At 44.8% G+C, this 19960-nt stretch overlaps 1 protein-coding gene across 2 annotated transcripts in view; it reads left to right on the plus strand.

Annotated features, from left to right (window-relative positions):
- Window positions 1-19960, plus strand: part of SCRN1 (secernin 1) — a 53923-nt gene continuing 33963 nt past the window's right edge. Inside the window, exons 1-3 of one of the 2 annotated variants that reach the window (XM_036247446.1) lie at window positions 1-156; window positions 14322-14398; window positions 18283-18442. In XM_036247446.1, the coding sequence (XP_036103339.1) occupies window positions 18284-18442 (159 nt within the window). In that variant the 5' untranslated portion in view covers window positions 1-156; window positions 14322-14398; window position 18283. The remainder of the gene's footprint in view (window positions 157-14321; window positions 14399-18282; window positions 18443-19960) is intronic. The other variant, XM_036247445.1, reaches the window with a different exon arrangement.

The raw sequence follows: 19960 nt of genomic DNA on the forward strand, positions 1-19960 counted from the left end.
ACCCGAGTCTGTGCAGGGAGAAGCGCCGACGGCCGCCTCGGCCACTGCAGCCGCAGCCCCGGATGTCGCCGCAGTAGTTGCCGCGGCAGCACCTGCACCCTCGGCGGCCGCAGCATCCGCCCCGCAGAGCCGAGCCCGGAGCCCGCCGGCCCGCAGGTGAGCCGCGGCGGGCACGATGGGAGCGCAGGGCATCTGCAGCCGCTTCTCCCGCGGTTCACTCCCCATCCACCGTCGCCGCCTTGTGCCTCGTCGCCTCCCGCTGTCCCCCCGAACCCGCGGTGGCGCTGCCCGGGGCCCATTCCCGGCGGGGGCGAGCTAGGGTCTCGGGGAGCAGGGGACTGGTGGCCTCGGACCGGGGTCGGGGGTGACTCCGGTCTGTGGGCTGCGAGGGCGCAAGGGAGGGACGCCTCACCCGGGCGCGGACACTGCAGCCTGGTGGGAACGTGCCCCGCTCTCCACACCGAACCCCATCTTTGCCCCATCTCCCTTTAACTCTCACCCCCGTCCCCAGGTGGCTTTTCCTGTGTCCTGTTCTTGATATCGAAGTTGTTGCCTCGTTGGGGTCTGTGCCTGTGCGACCCCCACCCCCGCCACCAGTATCCCCGCTACTGGGGTTCGGGGCTCAGTGGGGCTCGAGAGCGGGCCTGGCACCTTCCCGGGAGGAGCGCACCTGCCGCGGGTGGGCTCGCGCGAACATGGCTGCCTGGCGGGGCGCTGCCGGTGGCCCCGCTCTGTCCCCGCGTCCACCCGGTGCGCGGCCCGGAGTGGAGCCCGGGGACTGCATTCGCTCGGCTGTTGCTCTCGTCCCCGCGGGACCGGGCTGCAGGACTTGACACAACTTGCCCTGAAGCCACGCCCGAGGTGGTTCTTGGGGGAAGGGGTCCGGGCAGGTTAACGCGATGGAGCCAGGGGGCACTTACTGGTAAAAGGCACGCAGGCACTTCTGAGACGGTTGCCCACTTCTGTCTGCCCGTGCATCCTCCGTGAGATGAGTGTGGTCTGCAAAGCAGGAGGAACGCTTGAACTTTAGAGAATTGATGCAAGCTCGGATTTAAGGGTTAAAATGTCCAGTAACCCCAAGTGCACCTAAGGAAGCTGTCATTTGCTGTGAGTCAGGGTTCTGTTAAATAATACGGGCTTTCCGGATTTGTTGTTGAATTCCGGTTTGTTGGTGTCTTAAATTAGGCTGTGGCAGGCTTCCTGGTAGGGTGTGTGTCTACTGTATTCCCAGCCTGGCTAGACGATGCATGGGTCGCAGAGGAAACCTATGCTAATTCAAAATGGCAGCATGAAAAATCAGGCCAGAGAAAGCAGCACAGACCACATAACATCTGCTGCCCCAGACTTGGGCCTTGGTGAGGGAATCTGGGGGGAGGAAGCTCTCCTGGGTGTCACTGCAGCCAGCCTTCAGGGGTGGGGAGTAATTTTTGCTGCAGGCTAGATTTTAGGGTGCTGTAGGATCCTGGAGAGGTTAAGTGGGATGTCTGGGGAGCTGTAATTTATTTTCTCTAACTTATCAAAAGCTGGTGTGAAGACCTAATTAAAACTCTGTGATTCTGATCTGATTTTCTCCAGGTTGCACTAAAGTCGATTTATGTGGCTGCTGATATCTGCTTGATGTATAACTTCAGTGTTGTTTTGTACCAACAACCGTCTCTTAAGAGAGATGAGTGTCTAGTGTCAGCATCATCCAAGAATAGTAGACATAACAAATACAAGGTTCTTAGAGCAAGTCTCATTGCAGACACTGATTTAACACCATGAGCAAGCACCCAGACTCCAGAGGATAATAAATTCTTGAAAGGTGACTCATTTTAGGACCCCCCCCCCCCTTCTTTCCCGTTTCACTGCTGTACTGCCAGCCACCTTCTCACTTAGGAAGAGGAGATGCATGAGGAGGCATTGGTTTGGGGGATAATGGGATGGAGGAAGATTAGCACTAGGTCAGGAATGGTCATGCTGGAGGCAGCCTGAGAGAGCACTGTATTGTCAACCCCCCTGTTACAGCCTGGGAGGCCAAAACCAGCAGGGGGCATGGACCTCACCCAAGGTCATATAGCTGGTTGGCCATTGGTGGTGAGGACTGAAACCCAGGTCTTGTAACTCCCCCAGTTCAGGGTTCCACATGCCACCTTTCAAAGCGGGGGAGGGGGGCAAACCTGTTTTTATGAGGGTGGCAAATAGAGCAACCGGAAAACAACTGTGTGATGAAGTAAAAAAAATCTATAGGCTTCCTAATGCAAGCCCATTTAACTTCTTAAACTGTGCCTCAAGTTCACATTGTTCATGGACTAAACTGCTTCTCTACTTAAACTCCAGAAACATTATTTTAGTCATAATCTTTGAGGTGAGAAGTGCAGTCTCTGATTAAAAACTGATGCTCTGGCCAGGTGCCTCGGTTGGTTGGAGCTTCAGCCCATGCACCAAAAGTTTTCGGGTTTGATTCCCAGGCAGGGCACATACCTAGGTTGTGGGTTTGATCCCCGGTCACGGTGCATACAGGAGGCAACTGATATTTCTCTTCCATGGTTCTCTCTCTCTCTCCCTTTTTCTCTCTCTAAAAGTCAATAAAAACATATCCTACGGTGAGGATTAAAAAAGCATTAGTCACTGCCCTGCAGGTGGCTCAGAGGTTAGGGTACCAGCTTGTACACTGCAGAGTCTCTCATATTGTTGTTGCTCTCGCCCAGCTCTCTCTCTCTCTCTTCCTCCCTCCCTCTCCCTCCCCTACTCCTTCCCTCTCCCTCCCCCACTCCCTCCCTCCCTCTCCTCTCTCTCCCTCCCCCTCCCTCCCCCACTCCCTCCCTCTCTCCCTTCCACTCTCTCTAAAAATCAATGGAAAAAATATCCTCAGGTGAGGATTAACCAAAAAAAAAAAAAAAAAGTTGCTGATGCTGATGCTTGTGGAGAACCAGTAGGCTATTAAAAAAAGAAAGAAAGAAAAAAACCAAAGTGGGACATATAACAGCTTTTGAGTGTATCTAATTTTAGGTACAAGTAAATAATAAGCTTAATTTAAAATACTTTGAAGCAGCACTGAAGACAGAGGCCTTTTCTATAATTTGAATTTGAATTTGAATTTGAATGCTTCAAGTAATATCCCAGTGACCTCAGATCTACTAAAGCAAAACTAGAAATGGAGCTTGGGTTATTTTTGTGCAGAGGTGGGGGGTATGGAACATCTGTACCTCCAACCAAGTGGTCTGCGGAAGGAGAAGGTGGGGGGGGGGGCTGCAGGCAGCAGGGAGCATAGTTTGTGATGGTGGAGCAGTTAGGAACTAGGTCTGGCTGAATATGTTGAAGTGAAGACAGATGCTGAGGCCACGTGTCATTAAAAAAATAACAACTGCCCTGGCCGGTTTGGCTCAGCGGTTAGAGCATCAGCCTGCGGTCCTGAGAGACCCGGGTTCGGTTCCCGCTAAGGGCATGTACCTCGGTTGCAGTTTGTCCCTGGCCCTGGTTGGTCGTGTGGGTGGTAGCCACTCGATGTGTCCCTTTCACACCGATGTTTCTCTCTCTCCCTCCCACTCTATCTGAACAAAAGTGAAAAAAAATGTCCTTGGGTGAGGATTAAAAAATAACAACTTACATTAGGGCGTGAATGTGAAGATTCAGTCATTGAAATTCCCCTATGTCAAAGAGATTTAAAATCACAAGTTTTTAAAATACACAAACACCTGCCATTTGTGTTTGTTGGAGAACAATAAAAATATAGATAATCCAAAGTTATTTTTAAAATATCACACATGATCCCTTTATCTAGCAATACGCAGTCATTCTAAGAGTTTGGGACCATCTTCATTGCCGTGAGAGAGGTCTGTGCTGTCCAATTAGGTAGCCACCAGCCACTGGCCACATGTGATTGTGAACACTTGAAATGTGGTTAGTCTAAACTGAGATATGCTGTGAGTTTATAATACACATCAGATATCAGAAATTTATATTAAAAGACTTTAAAACATCTCAATTATTTTATATTGATTATATATTGAAGTAATATTTTGGATATGTTGGGTTTAAATGAAATATATTATTAAAAATAGTTTCACCAGTTTCTCTTTACTTATTTAGATGCCCCTACTGGAAGACAGAATTAACATGTGTGGTTCGCATCTGTCTTCCATTATATTTCTATTGGACTTTGTAGGTCTAGGTCATTCACAGAAAGTTGAGGTGTGCGATTCTGTTCATGGAACGGGATGTGTTAGGAGAAGCTGAGCAGAAGCTTGAGGGGAGGTGGGGTGGATGGAGGAGGAGTACAGGAAGAGTGCTCAGGGTGACTGGAAGGGGAGGGAGCTGGGGGCTTGCCATCCTGAGTGTCACCTGAAGCAGAGAGAAGGCGCTGGATATGGTTAACAAGATGGTTAACCTCAAGCCCCTTCTGTTCTTTCTGGTTAGACATTTAACCTAAATCTTCCCTAAGGTGAACTAGACACCCTTGAAAGCTCCCATAAGCATTTCCCATCACTGTTTCAAGTTGGGTTACTGCCCTTCTCTGTTGGTTGGGTACAATGAGAACCTCTTATTCTAGATGATGAAGAACTCGAAAACATGTTTTTAGCTCCATTTCTCCTTGGGTTGGACAAAGCGCTTGTAGGTGGTTAGGACCTAAAAATACATGCTGGTAATTCGTCTGTCTCCTTAAAAATCCTAATTAAAATGACTTACCCTTCTGAACATTTTTTCCTTCTTCCAAAGTAAAACCTTAATGTATTTTAAAATTGCACTTAGCAGTGCCCCAGTGACCTGAAAGAATAAATGAAATGTCCTTCTTAAGTACTAAAGTAATCAGATCTTTAAAATAATTAAAAGTCCAATAATGTGAGCTTGCTATAAAGAGACTTAAAATGTGTACATACACACACATATGTATATACATACTAATATATTCATATATATTCATATATGTATAAATATTTTTATAATTAAGTATGATACATTTCCAAATGGTTAAAACACAGCAAATGGCTGAGACATAAATGAACATTTATAAAGTAGTTTTTACGTTCATTTTGCTAACTATAAAGTAACCCTCTGGTTACTAGCAAGATTTAAATGTTATTAATACTTTATTTCTTTTGTAGGAAATGAATGTTTAGCTAATATTTTTATAGGGACAGAGTTTCCCATTTTAAGAATGGGAATATATTTTAAAACCCCACTTTGCAGAGCTAACAGGTACATATTGAATCACATTAATGGGAAAAGATGATAATAGACAATGCATTATTTAGATGGGAGGGAAAACAGATGGTGAGAAGAGGAAGGGCATAATTCAGAGCGACCCTGCCAAATTAGTGGACACAATGGCAGCAATGTCAAAAATGAGAACAGAAGGAAAGGAGAGGACCCTGGATGCAGCTTGCTTGGTAGCTCCCAGATCCTTCCTACAGAGAATGCTTTGGGCAGCTAACCACATACCCACCTATTTCACAAAATCTTCTTGCTTTATTTCCATTGTCATTACATTTTCAGAACGCTGATCTTTAAGAACAAATTAAGGGAATAAATCTTTTTTGGGTGTTTTTCTATTTTAGATACTCTGCATATATTATCTCATTTAGTCCCCATAATGGTACATGGTAGACAGCATGACCACATTTTATAGATGCAGAACTTAGTAAGTGGAGGAACAGCACCCGAAATCCGGGTCTTTCTGACTCTTTCTTAAAAAGTCATAATGTAAGATCTTCGAGAGAGGATCCTGACTGCACAAGTCTAAGGTGTTTCATTAATGTGATGCAACGCACTTCCTTCCTTTCTTTATATTGCTATGAACGACGGGAAGCTGTCTTTCCACCTGCCGTGTATTGGAACACGGCTTCCTTACAATGAACTTGATCGGGCTGTATTTTTCTAATTTTGCTAGCTTGAGTAAAAAAGGAATCCTGCTTGCATTGTTTATCTACTCTTTCCTGCATTTAAAAAATGTATTGTACTCATGAGAAACAGATGCCAGTCAGTTCATCTCTCTTCCCCTCACTTTTAAAAAATAGTGTTGTGTGTGTGTGTATATATATACATACAGCTATATACATGTAGATTTTGAAACATTCAATTTGAGCATAGAAAACTCGACATTTCCTTAGTTATTAGTCTGCCACACGAATCACTAAACTAGACATTTGCCTTATTCATATTTCTTATTGTGACCATGTCTTGCAATGAGGCAGAATCAGATGTGGCCACGAGGTAAAATGAGTTCATTTGCCATGGTTACACTGTGGGGTTCTCCCGATCCCTGAGTCTGCCTATTGCAAGGTCATATTTATTAGCTGCAATAAATCTGGATAATAGATGATTGTTGCAGCTCTTCCTTTAAAAAAAAAAGAAACATTTTGCCCTGGCCAGTTTGGCTCAGCACTTAGGGGTTGTGCAGGAGATAACCAATTGATGTTTCTCTCTCTCTCTGTCTCTCCCCCTCTCCCTCTTCCTCCCTCCCACTCTAACTGAAGATAGATAGAAAAATATCCGCAGGTGAGGATAAAAAAAACAAAAAACAAAACAAAAAAAACCACGTTTTTATTACAAATTCTATACTTTCATGTGGGAAATTTGAAAATTGCTGGACATATAGAGGTCAAGAAATTGTTTGTGATTCTACCACCCAGAAATAGTTACTCTTAAAATTTCTGTTGCAGTTTTTTATGACCTTTTTGCATCCTCTATCCAGATCATATACATAATTTGAATGATACCATATGTAATTTGTGTAACCTCTTTTCTTTTCTTTTCTTTTCTTTTTTTAATCCTCACCCGAGGACATTTTTCCATATTTTGTTCAGATAGAGTGGGAGGGAGAGAGAGACAGAGAGAGAAACATCGACGTGAAAGGGACACATCGAGTGGCTGCCACCTGCACGACCCAGCCAGGCCTGGGGACAAACTGCAATTGAGGAATGTACCATTAGCAGGAACTGAACCCGGGTCTCTCTGGGCCGCAGGCCGACGCTCTAACCGCTGAGCCAAACTGGCCAGGGCTGTGTAACCTCTTTTCATCTCCTCAGTTTATTCCTGTGTATTTCCCAACTTTCCCTAATATGTATACATAGCCAATAACATATCATAAATGTTTTTTTTTTTTTAATTCTTATGAAACTTTGGGGAGGAACACACCCCAACAGTGGTCCATTATATTATCAGGTGTTATGGTAAAGTTAAGTAAGGTTAATTACCTGGATTTTAGTTTTATAATTTAAAAATAGACATTGTTTTTTGTTTTCTCTTGCTAATTACCGGAATGGCAGTATTTTGGGAACAAAATAAAAAAATCAGTTTGTGATCATTTCAGTCAGTATCCAAAGGGTATTTCTAAGTCAGCTCATGGATCTAGAAGTATTCAGCTACTTGAAATGGTATTTAACTCTTCTTTTTTCTGGTTCAAACTCCTACTTTCTATTCAAGGCAAACAAAAGATTAATCTTGCATCTATGTTGAATAAAGAACACCTTTTGTTTTTTAAAAGGCATTTTTAAAAAGTTGGATAAAACTTTATTTCTTTAAAGTAGTGAAAAAAGCAAAACTTTTCCATCACAATCAACAATTCAAACCTTCCTGGTTATCACGTCATCTGATTTCCCAGTTTAAAACAATTTTTTTTCCTGTATTGATTTTAGAGAAAAAGGAAGTGAGAGGGAGAGAGAGATAGAAACATCCATGAGAGAGAACATCGATTGGCCGCCTCCTGCATGCCCCCCACCAGGGATCAGGCCCACATCCTGGGCCTGTGCCCTGACTGGAAATCGAACCGGTGACCTCGTGGTGCATGGTTTAAGGCTCAACCACTGAGCCACACCAGCTGGATGATTTCCCAGTTTTAACGCTAGAGACTACACCCTACTTGTCACGCTAGGGAAAAGAAAATCCCGCTCTCAAGTTAACCAGGATGGGTTCGCCCACCTTCATCGTAAAGCAGAGTATCGCTGCCGCTGAACTCGGCAACATGCAATGCGAAGGAAATCATTTCCTTGAAAGTAAAATTGGGGAGCAAGATGGTAGAGTTTGGATGGCCCTTGAGGCTGGTGGATGCCGTGAGGAGGTTTACTGTTCTCTTCTCCGGTGTGAATGTTGAAAGTTTCCACAGTCAAGAAAGAGCCAGGCAGAAACAATGAATAATACATTTGAGAAGCACAGAGGTTGAACAATCTGTACTGGGGACTCTTACGTACCAGTCGGAACTGGCTGCATCATGGGCACTTGTTAAAAATATCTGTCCTGTGATTTCGGTTCAGACCTATTGGATCAGAATCTCCCAGAAGGCGGGCACCCAGGGATCAGCCATCATAACAAGCTCCTCAGCCCACTGTGATCTGAGGTCAAATGGGAATACCATCGGTTGTACCACAGTACAGCAGCACCTTGTCAAAATTTGATTTTTCTGCTCTTTTCTCATATTAAAGATGAAATATAGATACTCCCTCCCCCTTCTTTTGCTCAACAAACATTTATTGAGGTCTTATTATGTGCCAGTCTGTGTGCTGGGTGCCAGGGAAATAAAGGTTTACAGAGGGGTCCTTGTCCTCTTGGGGCTCACAGTGGGATGAGCACAAAATGCATTTAAAAACTTGAGGAAAAGAAATCAGGCCAGATAGAGGGGACCTGGGACTCACCCCCTCCCTCAGGGCACTAACAAGTCAAACCCAAGTCCCTCCCCATCCCTTCTGCCCCAGTAATCCTTCTTCAAAGAGGTTTCTGAGGCCCAAATAAGGTACTCACAAGAGGTAACTCCAAGAAAACAGGCCCTGTATTAGATAAGTCCAGTGCTATTTCTAACCTTAAAAGAATTTTAAGCAGCTTATCATGGGCTTTACTTTTTAAAAGTTAATAATTGTAGGACATTTCAAGCATACACCAAAGTAGAGAGAACAGCACAGTAAACCACTGTGTACTCATCACCCACTTTGGCCATTTGTATTACATAGCCGGTCTTGTCTCATGTGAGCTCCCAGCCTTCTCCTTCTCCTGGATTGCTTTCATTTCCTCGTTTCCCATGGAAATATTTCAGCATGCATCTAAAAGATATGGGATATTTTTTTTTCTAACACAACTGCAACATCATTATAGCTCAGAAATGAACAATTACTTATTACTGTCATCAAATAGCCAGTGCTCACATTTTCCCAATTATCTTATAACATTTCTCTGCAGTTTTTAAAAACCAGCATCTAAATAAGTTCCATTCATTGCAATTGGCGGATACATCTTTTAAGTAACTTAATTTTTTTCTTTGCAGTTTTTTTTTTGAGTTTATTAATTTGTTTTTGTTACAGATGCCCCCCCCCCCACACACACACACACCCTCCTCCCTAACCCGCCCTGCACCAAGCAGTGTTGACTATGTCCATTGGTCATGTATACATGCATATAAGACCTTTGGTTTATCTCATCCCCTCGCCCCTGCCCCTCTTCTCTCAGGTTTGTCAGTCTGAACCCTACTCCTTTCTATGTCTCCAGGTCTGTTTTGTTCATCAGCTTTTTGTTCATTATATTCCACAAATAAGTGAGATCACTTTGCAGTTTTTGATGTAGTTGTTGAAGAAATCTGATTTGTCCTAGAGAGTTTCTCGTAGTCTGGATTTGCTGATTGCATCGGCACGGTGTCATTTGTAGTCTCTGAAAACTGATGGTTAGATCTGGGGACATCATCGTGCTAGTTTGATTCTTTAAGCCCATTTTCGTTACACTTTGGAATGTGAGTGTGTCTGATGTGCTAGGTGCCAATTCCTGGTGAGAGGGTGAAGGCGCATAGTAGGGATTGGTGCAAAACCGGCAAACCCATCCCCGGGAGTAGAGGCAGGAGGAAAGTGAGCGTTTGTCTAGAGAGCGCCCACCTTATGCAGCCACAGGACTAGGTGCTTTTCATATGGTAATCATGAGTGCTCCGTGTGATGGGGGATTGGTCCCATTTTCACAGGCAGAAACTCTGGCTCAGAGATGGTTCATAACCTGCCTGTTCTCAGTTAGTGGGTGGAGTCGGGATATAAACAAGGTTCTGTTTGTCTCTAAACTGTGCCATTCTCCTGCCCCTGTGCACTTGGGGCCAAGCAGGCATCACACATGAGTGCCGTTGACCTGACATTGAAAAGAGGGAAAAAGCAATAGCCCAAGGGTGATGACGTGGTGCTTTCACTGGCCTTCATCAGGGGGCGGGGGGACTATGAGAAGAGCCCCTACCCTCCTCCAGTCTCGCTGTCCCGCGGCAGTGTGGACTGGGCATTGCCAGCTCTTTTGAGTTTTCAAGAGAAGCCAGAATTTCTACAGAAAATCTCTAGGTTTTACAATGTTACCTGCTATATTCAGATCACAAAAACCACTATTTATGCCAACACTCTGGGCCAAACCAAAGGTGCAGCCCGCTACCCCTGTCCCATTTGCTGCTGCTCGGAAGACTGTCAGCTGGCGACTGGCACTAAGGACCGCAGGTGTGAAATGTCAGGGGCAGGTGTTGCGGTTGACATTAGAGAAAGGGAATATTAAGCAGCTCTTAAAAGACATGAGGTGACAATGAAGAAAATCTTCAAAAGGTGAAAGAACATTTCAACCCTGCAAGGAAAAGGCCAAATTCCTGAAGTCGGAAGGGTCAGACCTTGACAAAGGAACAGCCTTCCTCACGTGCCCTCTACCCTCGCTTATCCTCATGATGGCTCAGTTCTCACCGTGTCTCAGACCGTTTTCTGAGCCCTTCATCAGTATTTGCAAGTTCCTGCTCCTTTAAACCTTACCACACCCTGTTATTATCTCCGTGTAGAAAGGTGACATGAAGCTGAGGTTCAAACCCAGGTTGACTCCTAAGCCTGCTTGCTTGCTCAATGCAGTCTTTCCTTCATTAGGTAGTTCCTAACCTGAGGCTTTGACTGTTGGAAGCTGGAACTGTCTGGCTGCTAGTAGTCAGCTTCCAACAGCCTCCTACGGCTTCACGCTGTCCCGTCTTGAGCCTTCCGTGAAGTACTTAGCGGAGTCTTTCTTTCGGGCAGGGCTTGGTGAGTCCGAGCTAATTTATGTGCCTTTCACCAGCTGGTGTTCACAACCCAATTTTTAGTTAGATCATTCTTCCCCACACACCTTATTTATTCCTTTCTATTCCAATAGCAGACGTATGAGAGAAAAATCAATTTATAAATGGGTATCATTTGTCCTGTTTCCTGTCCAGCAGGAATAGCAATACTTTAAAACACGAATTTATCAAGACATAAGATAATAAAAGAATCCCAATGCACAGACATTGGATTTACACATACGCAGCCTGCTCAGTAAAGCTGGGAGCTTGGACAGGAAGGAAGCTGGCTGGGCATTTGGATGTCATTACCTTGTGCAAGTACAGGCGCTTCATCCCAGGATTTGCAAGACAGTTAATAAACCTGTAGCTTATAAAGACAGTAATTTCTCTCTCTCTCAGGAAACTCAGGGTTTTCTCATAAGTGGATAAGGTGACTGATTAGGGACAGGGTGGCTCATGGAGACACAAGGCAGAGCAGTTTGGCCAGCGGGCAGAGCAAGGCCCTACTGGGCTCAGCATTCACACCCTCAATGAGTGAGTACTCACTGAACTTGAGGACAAAGACCTTTTCTCCCAGGCAGCTTCCTCCCTCCTCGTCTAGGCATTCTGTAAGTCGTCTCTTAGATACAGGGGTACTGCCCCCCACGCCCGCACCCAGCCTCCTGCCATTAGTCAGAGGACGGATGTTGGGAGATGCAGCTCGGAGCTGTGAACTCCAGGGAACCTGGTGTTCTAATTGCTTGCTCCCGAGAGGAAGTCCTGAATCCTGAAAGGAGTCTGATAAGGAGGACAATGATGGTTAGAAATTGAACTTGAGGATTCTTGACCGTGGCTGATAGCACGATGTCTAGGGCTGCACTGTCTGGCACCGTAGCCTCTAGCCACATGTGGCCATTTCATCTAAAAAAGACACATAACATATTATTTACCATCTTAACTATTTTTAAGTATACAGTTTAGTTGCATTAAGTATATTCACATTGTTGTGCAACCAATCTCCAGGACTATTTTGTCTTGTAAAACTGAAATTCGATACCCATTAAACATGCCCCCTCTCCCCCAGCCCCTGAAAGCTACCATTCTACTTTCTGTCTCTGTGAATTTGACTCTTCTAGCAACCTCATACGCATGAAATTATACAGTGTATGCATTTTTGTGACTGGCTTACACCACTTAGCATAAAGGACAGATAATATACTTTAAAATACTCTTAACAAATACTTCGTAGGAAATGGCTGTCAGTTTAACCGTCCAGGGGAGTTCAATTGGAGTATTTCATTAATTGGAACTGGTAGTTTATTGCTAACCTGGCAAGAATCCTAATGTGTATTTAGCACAAAGAAGCCTTATTCAGTAGAATAAGCCTGTTGCTTTTAAAGAATTTTGCTTGAAACCCACAGTAAGAGAGAAATGTTGTATTTCAACCCAACACACACACACACACACACACACACGCGCGCGCGCGCACACACACACACACACACACACTACGTTTCCATACCTGAACGTAATGTGTCCTATACCAGCCCTTTTCCTTACTATGAGAAGTGCATATATGCTTTCTTGAAAATGCTTCTCTTAAAAAAATGCTGATCTTATCCACTAGATTGGAACCTTATCCATGCAATGGATTTCATAACCCATGAAGAGGCCACAGCATACAGTTTAGAAAACACTACTTTTGACACACCTAGGTGCAGGTTCAGGCCTGTAGTGTGACACCGACCTGACCTCTGGGGTCCCAGGCTCAGCAAAAGGCTTTGGAAGTATTCCTCAGAACAAACAGGTGGAAAAACAAAGCCCTCAGGCGTGGCTTCGATTCTGGGTAAGCTCTGCTCTAAGTCCAGTGCAGGGTCAAGGAGAGTTAGTTACAATGGAAAAGCCATTCATAAATGGTTATATTCTGTTTCTTGAAGCCAAATATAAATGATGAAAACATTTTATGCAGTCATTTTTTGTTTGCATCAGCATGTGTGATTGGGAGTTCATTGAATTTTAATTTATTTTTCTTTGTGGAGGAAAATATGGCATCTCAAAGTGATGCAGGATTCCGAAGGGGAAAGGAGAAACATCTTAAAGTGTGTCTGTGTCATGCACGAATGACTTCGGTTTATAAAAACCTTGAAAATAAAAATGTCAAAATTAATATTTTATATAGTATATAGATGAATTAACTTGTCACACACACACACACTTGTTTAAATATTTGAATACCTGGTATGTTAACCAGTATTTTGATACATAATAGGAACAAAATTGAATTTCCCTGAATCGCTTTAGAAGGATTTCATCCGAGGCTCAGGAGAGAACTGGCTGTGTGCTGGCCTGGTTTTTCTTTTCCTGGTAGGGACACAGCTGTAGGAGTCCTGCCCACTATTTGTGTGACTACTAGTCATGAAAATTTGTGTACTCCTTGAGTGACACCCTGAACTGGGCAGGCTGTAAAAAAAAAAGAAAAAAAGTAGAAGAAAGTATCAATGAGTAACTATAATAACACTGAATAAAAAATAAAAAAATCATCTTAAAATAGTTCTCAAATAAGAATTGGCCAGGTTTGAAATTTCAGATGTGTCAGGACAAAGAAATAGAACCAAACCTTTTTTCTTTAAAATACAAGTCCAAAATTGGTTATGTTGTCTGGGTTTATTATTTTTTTTAAATCATTGTTGTGATCATATAAGTATAAATACCTATAGGAAAATTGGATATTGAAGGAAAATATGAAAAAAAAACCACATCAAATTTAATGGTCAGACAACTGTTGTTAATATTTGGGGCATATTTTCTTCTAGCCTATATCTATGAATATTTTTACATAAGTAAGAATTTATTTCTGGGCCCTTTTCCCAAACCATTTCTCTTGTGCAATTAACAACTCTTCCCAAATGTATTTTTAATGGTTTTATAGTATTTCACCGTATAATGTAGCATATATTTTTGGCCATTTCTCTGATACTGTACAATTAACGTTTTCACCTGTATAAATACCTCTGTAGTGAACACATTTATGCATAAATCTTGTCCATTTTCCTGACCAGTCCGTTAGGGGAGAAACAGAGAAATGGAATTACTTGTCCCCGCTTCCACCTCCACCCAAGGAGCTGTCTCCTCCATATCACAGCCAGCTTCCTGGAAAAGGTGTCCGTATGCACTGGCTGCACTTCCGACCTAACACCTGGCCCAAAGCCTTCAGTGGCTTTAGTGTTTATTTTGGGATAGACACGGAATCCTTGCCCTGGCCTCTCTGCCTCCCCAGCCTCTTCCCCCACGCTCTCCGGCCTCGGCTGCACGGGTTTTTACTTACCGGTTCCTTCCCTTTCTCCAGCCACAGGGCCTTCAAACCTGCTTATCATCTCTCGAACAGTCTTCCTCCCCAGCCGTCTGTCCTTCGCGGACTAGGAGGTGAGACATCAGCTTGGAGGGGGTGGTCGGAGGTTTGGAGAGGAGCGAAGGTATAAAGTTCATTTAGGAGATAAGAGAGGAATGGACCTGACAAGTACCTGAAGGTGTTGCAGGCAGGGCGAGGACCACTTCCACGGTGCATTCAGAGTTAGGAACAGGAGCTTTACATCAAAGGGCGTGGACGTGGCATCTGGGGCTCCAATCCCCTTGGGCTTCTGGAGGGAAGAGCCTGCTTCAACCAGTCTGTCCGGTGAGTTCAGGAGCTGTTCCCAATGTTTGTTTTCTGCAGTCTTCTGAAAGTGTCCTGCTTCCTCTTTGCCAACTCTTTATATGGATGATGGCACATTTGTCTTTGGATAAGTGGAAGACTTCATACATAAGTACTTCTGGGACCGTTGGAAACTGTAGTATGAAAATCTTCACTTCTGAGTTCTTTGGCAAGTTGTAATGCCATTCTGTTCAACCGGCTTCCTACTACCCACGTGTGACTATTTAAACTGAAGCTAATTAAAGTTTGTAGCGAAATTAAAAATCCCGTTTATTAATCCCGCTAACTACTTCAGTAGCCACGTGAGGCTAGTGGCCACCATCGTGGACAGTGGAGATAGCGCATGCCCCTCGCTGGGGAAAGTGCTTTGCACAGCACTGGTCTAGAGAGTAGGAAAGGGTCTAGCTAGGTCATCACCGAGGCTCCGCTGTGTGCAATGGTGACATGGGGAGAATAAATGGACAAGTAGCCTTGCCTAGTTTGCTGCTCGTCGTGATGCACAGGTTGCTGGTTTATGTCACATGAAAAAAAAATAGACATTAAAATTCTGCTCCCTTCTGGCAGTCACAAAATTCAGTGGAAAATCAGTCTCCCTGGCCCACAGTCCCCTGGGCTTCTGTTGCTTACATCCTCGTTATGGTTAAGTGACCTCGATGACTTGGTCAAGCTGACCAAGCAGATGTCCTGGCTGAAGAGGAGGTGCTTGTCACAAACCCTGTGGGTTTTATTTATTTTCTGTTGATACATCTCGTAACTGCAAGATCAGTGGATTCCTACTATTTTTTAAGGATCAAATAAGTAAGGGTTTCTCATAGATGAGACTGCAGTACTTTTGAAGTGGCCCAACAATAGGGGAGGAAGGGAAGTCATATTACATACGAGAGGCACACAGGCACAGGTAAATGCGTCCTTTCTCCGTCTTATCTTCTCCTGGGTCTGTTTCACTTGTTTGGTTCAGCCAGTAATTCTCCCCACCCCCAAGATCTAGGAACCCCTCGATAAAGGCACTTTATCTTATAATTATTCTAGGTCTTTCTTCCACATACAGCGCCTTTGTTTCTCTCTCTCTCCCCCTGAAGTCTGAGGATAATGCAGTTTTTGTGTACATGGGAAAGGTTAAGGGGAGAAAGAACTGGAGTCTCTTTATCTTCCTGCCTTTTCTTTCTCACAAAGCGAGAGGGGCTACTCCTCCTAGCGGGGAGGGAATTATTTTCCGAGTTAGGGGCTGCCCTGAGCAACCCAGTGGGGCCTCGGCTGTGCAGGCGGAGACGAACGAGAAGTAGCCTGGAGGTGCACACAGCAGTCTGGTCCCTCACGGAGTGTTCCTAGACATAGACTGTTGCTAACTCTGCAGTTTGATAACTGCTCCAGCTATGAGCGAGGTGACTTCGTTTTGATTGGCCTGCTCCACAGAAATGTTGAGATGCTGCTCTATTTGAACAGCCAGAAACACAAATAAAATATCTTATACTCATGCAGCCTTCAGAGTTTGCAAAATATATTCCCAAGTATCATTTCATTTGGTACTCATGATACACCTGTGGGCTGGGGCAAAACATGTGCAGAAGAGAAAATCTAGGCTCAGAGAGGTAAAGTAACTTGCTCAGGGTCACACCGCTGGTAGGTAGTGGGGCTGAGTTTTGAATCCCAGTTGTTTTTCTGAGAACATTGCTTTCCTTCTCACTTATATTTTGGGTTTATAAAATAAAATACATGTAAGTTGGGTGATGAATGACACAAATATGACAGTTGGCTCTGTAGATAATATTGGTTGAGTGCCTCTAATAACGGGGGGCGGGGGAAAGAGCACCTATAGTTGGGTGGCATGGGTCCTGCCCCAGGGAGCTTTATTTGAAGAGGAAGCAGTACATTTACAAGCAACACACACACATCGTCATAGAACAGAAGGGCGCATTCGTGCTGTGGATGGATGCCGAGAAAATGACTGAGTTCTTAATAGACAGTTTTTTGAAAGAAAGGGATTTTTGAACCAGATTTTGACAGATATTCACCGAGACTAAGAGAAGGGCATTCATTCCAGCCAGGTGCAGGGGTGTGTGGTAGGGAGTGAGCTTCAGTTTGGTGGACTGTTAAGAAAGGAGAACTGAACACTTGTTCATTATTTATTGAAATCTACCCTGCAGAAAATAGAGCTGTGTTTACAGTGGTGTGCAAAACAGACATGGTCCCTGCCTTCATATTGCTTAGACTTTTTTTGGGGAGGGGGACTAAATATTGATAGTTGGTAATAAAATAGTGACACAGATATTTCAGATCTGATTCTTTGTGTTGTCTGGTGACATAAATGAGCGTGGCATTCGAGCTGGCATGGGAAGGAGCAGTTGTCAACTCGGCAGATGGCTTTGGTGCAGGGAGCAGGGTAAGGAGTGCTCAAGGAGCAGGCACAGCCTGTGCAAAGGCCCTGGGCGTCCTGGAGGAACTGGTAAGGGCCTGTGTGCTGGAGTTGAGAGGGTGGAGGGGCGAGTGTGGGAAACCTATAAAGGATTTTAAGTAGGAATGATATGAAAAAAATCTTCCTGTTAAAAAGATCGCTTTGGCTACAATGTGGAGAATGCTCTGGGGGGGGGGGGGGGATGATAGCTGTATGGAGTCATCCCTTAGGAGGCTTCTGCAGCGATCCAGGCTAGAGATGGTGGTGCTCGGTGCAGTGGGTGGTAGTGGAGATGGAGAGCAGTGGATGGTTCCTATGGAGATTTAGGAGGTCGAACCTACAGGACTTGGTATGTCAGGTAACGGAGAAGCAGATGGTGAGATAGTTCCCGAGGTCCCCATGTTCTCGTAGGCTGGGTGTGGACCTGGCCACTGCTGTGGGAACCTGGGAAATGGGACCAGCTTGGGGAAGATGATGAAATCCGCCTTGGGTATCCGGTAGGATGGGAGCTCAAGGGGAGAACTGAGCTGCGGTTAAATGCGTGGGCCACTGGCACAGACGTGACAAGGGTGGCTCTGAGCGTGGAGGAGTTTTCCCGAAGAAAAGAGAGCATTAAAGGAGAAAGGATGGAGCAGTGAGGATGCTCAATGACCAGGTAGAAGAGAACAGGCCGGCTGGAGAGTTGGGAGGGAAACCAGGAGATGCTTGAGTGTTATGTCACTGAGATAGAGCAAAAATGTATAAAAAGGGGGAGTCTCTGGCAATCTAAATCTAGACCCATTTCCATCACCACCGCAAAATCTATCACATGGCAGCCATGCACCTCTAGATCCGAGGCACTTCTGAAGGGCTCTGTTACAAGGTATTGATTTATTTTTCCGTTGCTGTGACAGACTGCAGAGTGCGTGTGTTCGCTGCCTGGAACAATGACCTCCTTTCCTTTCTCTGACGTCATCGTGCTTTTGGCTGGCACTGCAGTTTGTTGCAGATCTGAGCTTGTTTAATCCCACAGAGTACTAAACACTATCTGGTCTCGGTGGCTTTGTAACTCTACTCCAGACACCCCACCTTCGTTTGCCAGCTGGGATCTCGTCGTGAGCTAGCTGCACAGGGTTGCACACGAAAGTGGTGTCCACTGGTGCAATGTGCGCGGAGAGCTCGCTGTTGGAGTGCCCCACAGCAGGCCCGCTCCCATTCTGTCTCCTGCATCCGCTCTCTTCTCAGGATGGCTGCAGCCCCGCCCAGCTGCTGTTTGGTGGCCTTCCCGCCGTGTGCTAAGGACGGTCTGGTGGTGTTTGGGAAGAATTCAGCTCGGCCCAGGGATGAAGTGCAAGAGGTGGTGTATTTCCCGGCTGCTGATCATGAACCTGAGAGCAAGGTGGAGGTAAGTGGTGCGTGGCCGTCTCTCAGTGGGCACCTGTTCTTTCTCTGGCTTTGCCCTGCGTGCCTTCACTTCTTCATGGAGGCCTGCTCCCTTGTCCGAGCTGTCGTGTCGGCTCTGCTGAGTCCCATTTCCATTGGGTTTGTTTATAGCCTTAAAAACAGAGTCATATGGAGAATTCTGTGTTTGTTGCCATGACCCTTATTTTATAATTAAGTAAAATATTTACATGGTTCCCAAGTCAAGTCTGCAGAACAAGGTACAGGTGTATGTTGGAGCTATTGCAGGTTTGGTTCCAGACCACCGCCATAAAGTGAGAACCATGACAAAGCAAGGTGTGATCTTGTCACTGCTGGAGTGTCTGGCCTTCCGTTTATAAAAAACGCAACATCTGTTGAGCCCTAGACTGATCTGGGGGTGATCGCTGCCTAAGTTATATAAATGTCTGATCGCTGTGTTGCACACCTGAAACTGATAGGATATTGCATGTCAACTGCAGTTGAAAACAAAAAGAGAGAAAAGTAACATCTGTGCAGCACAATAAAGCGCAGCACAGTGGAGCGAGAGATACCTGTGTATTCACAGAAGCCCAGCGTCCTTTTTCCTCATTTGCTCCATTTCCTTTTTCTACTGTTTTGACCATGGGTGGGAAGCTTTTTGGTTTATTCTTTCATTTAAAACACACACACGTTCACATGGGCCCTTTCCTCCTTCCTCAGGTGAATGGTAGCATGCACAGTGCACTTCTGTCCACTCTCTTTCTTCAAATAGCCAGCTCTTGGAGCTCCCTCCACGTGGTATAGAGATGTTCTTCATTCCCACTGGGAGCCAGCTGCACGGGGTTCCATTCTATGGATGCATCAGAGTTGAATCTGTCCCATATCTCAGGAAGTTTGGGTTGTTTTCCAGTGTTCTGCTATTACAAGCAGTGCTGAACATGTCATCTGTCACAGTGTCTGGTCCTGGTTTATATATTTTTATTATGTTAAATATTAAATAAATTATCCATCAATTTCTATTTAGAGTTCTTCAATAAAACAGTTTTTGTCAGGGTTTCTTTGGGATCAGTGCCTAGAAATGGGGTTGCTGGGTCACAGGGTAAATAAGTATGCATGTTTATTAGATATCAAATTTCCTGGTGGGTGGTCTACCGTTTTGCATTCCCACCAGCAGTGTTTGGCATTGCCTGCTTCTCTGTATTCCTGGAGTGTGTTGTCAGACTTTTATGATGGCTACTTTGTTCAGTTTTCATTCTGCTATTTTTCTAAGATTCTTTCATTAGCTGTGTCAACTTTATCATCGATTCTTTTGGGTTTTCCAGGTATATTGTTATAACGCAAGTCAAGATAATTTCATTGCTCTTAAATCTCCAATCATTTTCTTTATTTTTAAAATTTTTATTTTATTTTTCTTTACTGATTTTAGAGCGAGAGGAAGGGAGAGGGAGAGAGAGATAGAAACATCGATGAGAGAGAACATCAAGTGGCCGCCTCCTGCATGCCCCTCACTGGGGATTCAGTC

This window comes from Molossus molossus, unplaced genomic scaffold, assembly GCF_014108415.1.
Source record: "Molossus molossus isolate mMolMol1 unplaced genomic scaffold, mMolMol1.p scaffold_m16_p_7, whole genome shotgun sequence".
Lineage (NCBI taxonomy): Eukaryota > Metazoa > Chordata > Mammalia > Chiroptera > Molossidae > Molossus > Molossus molossus.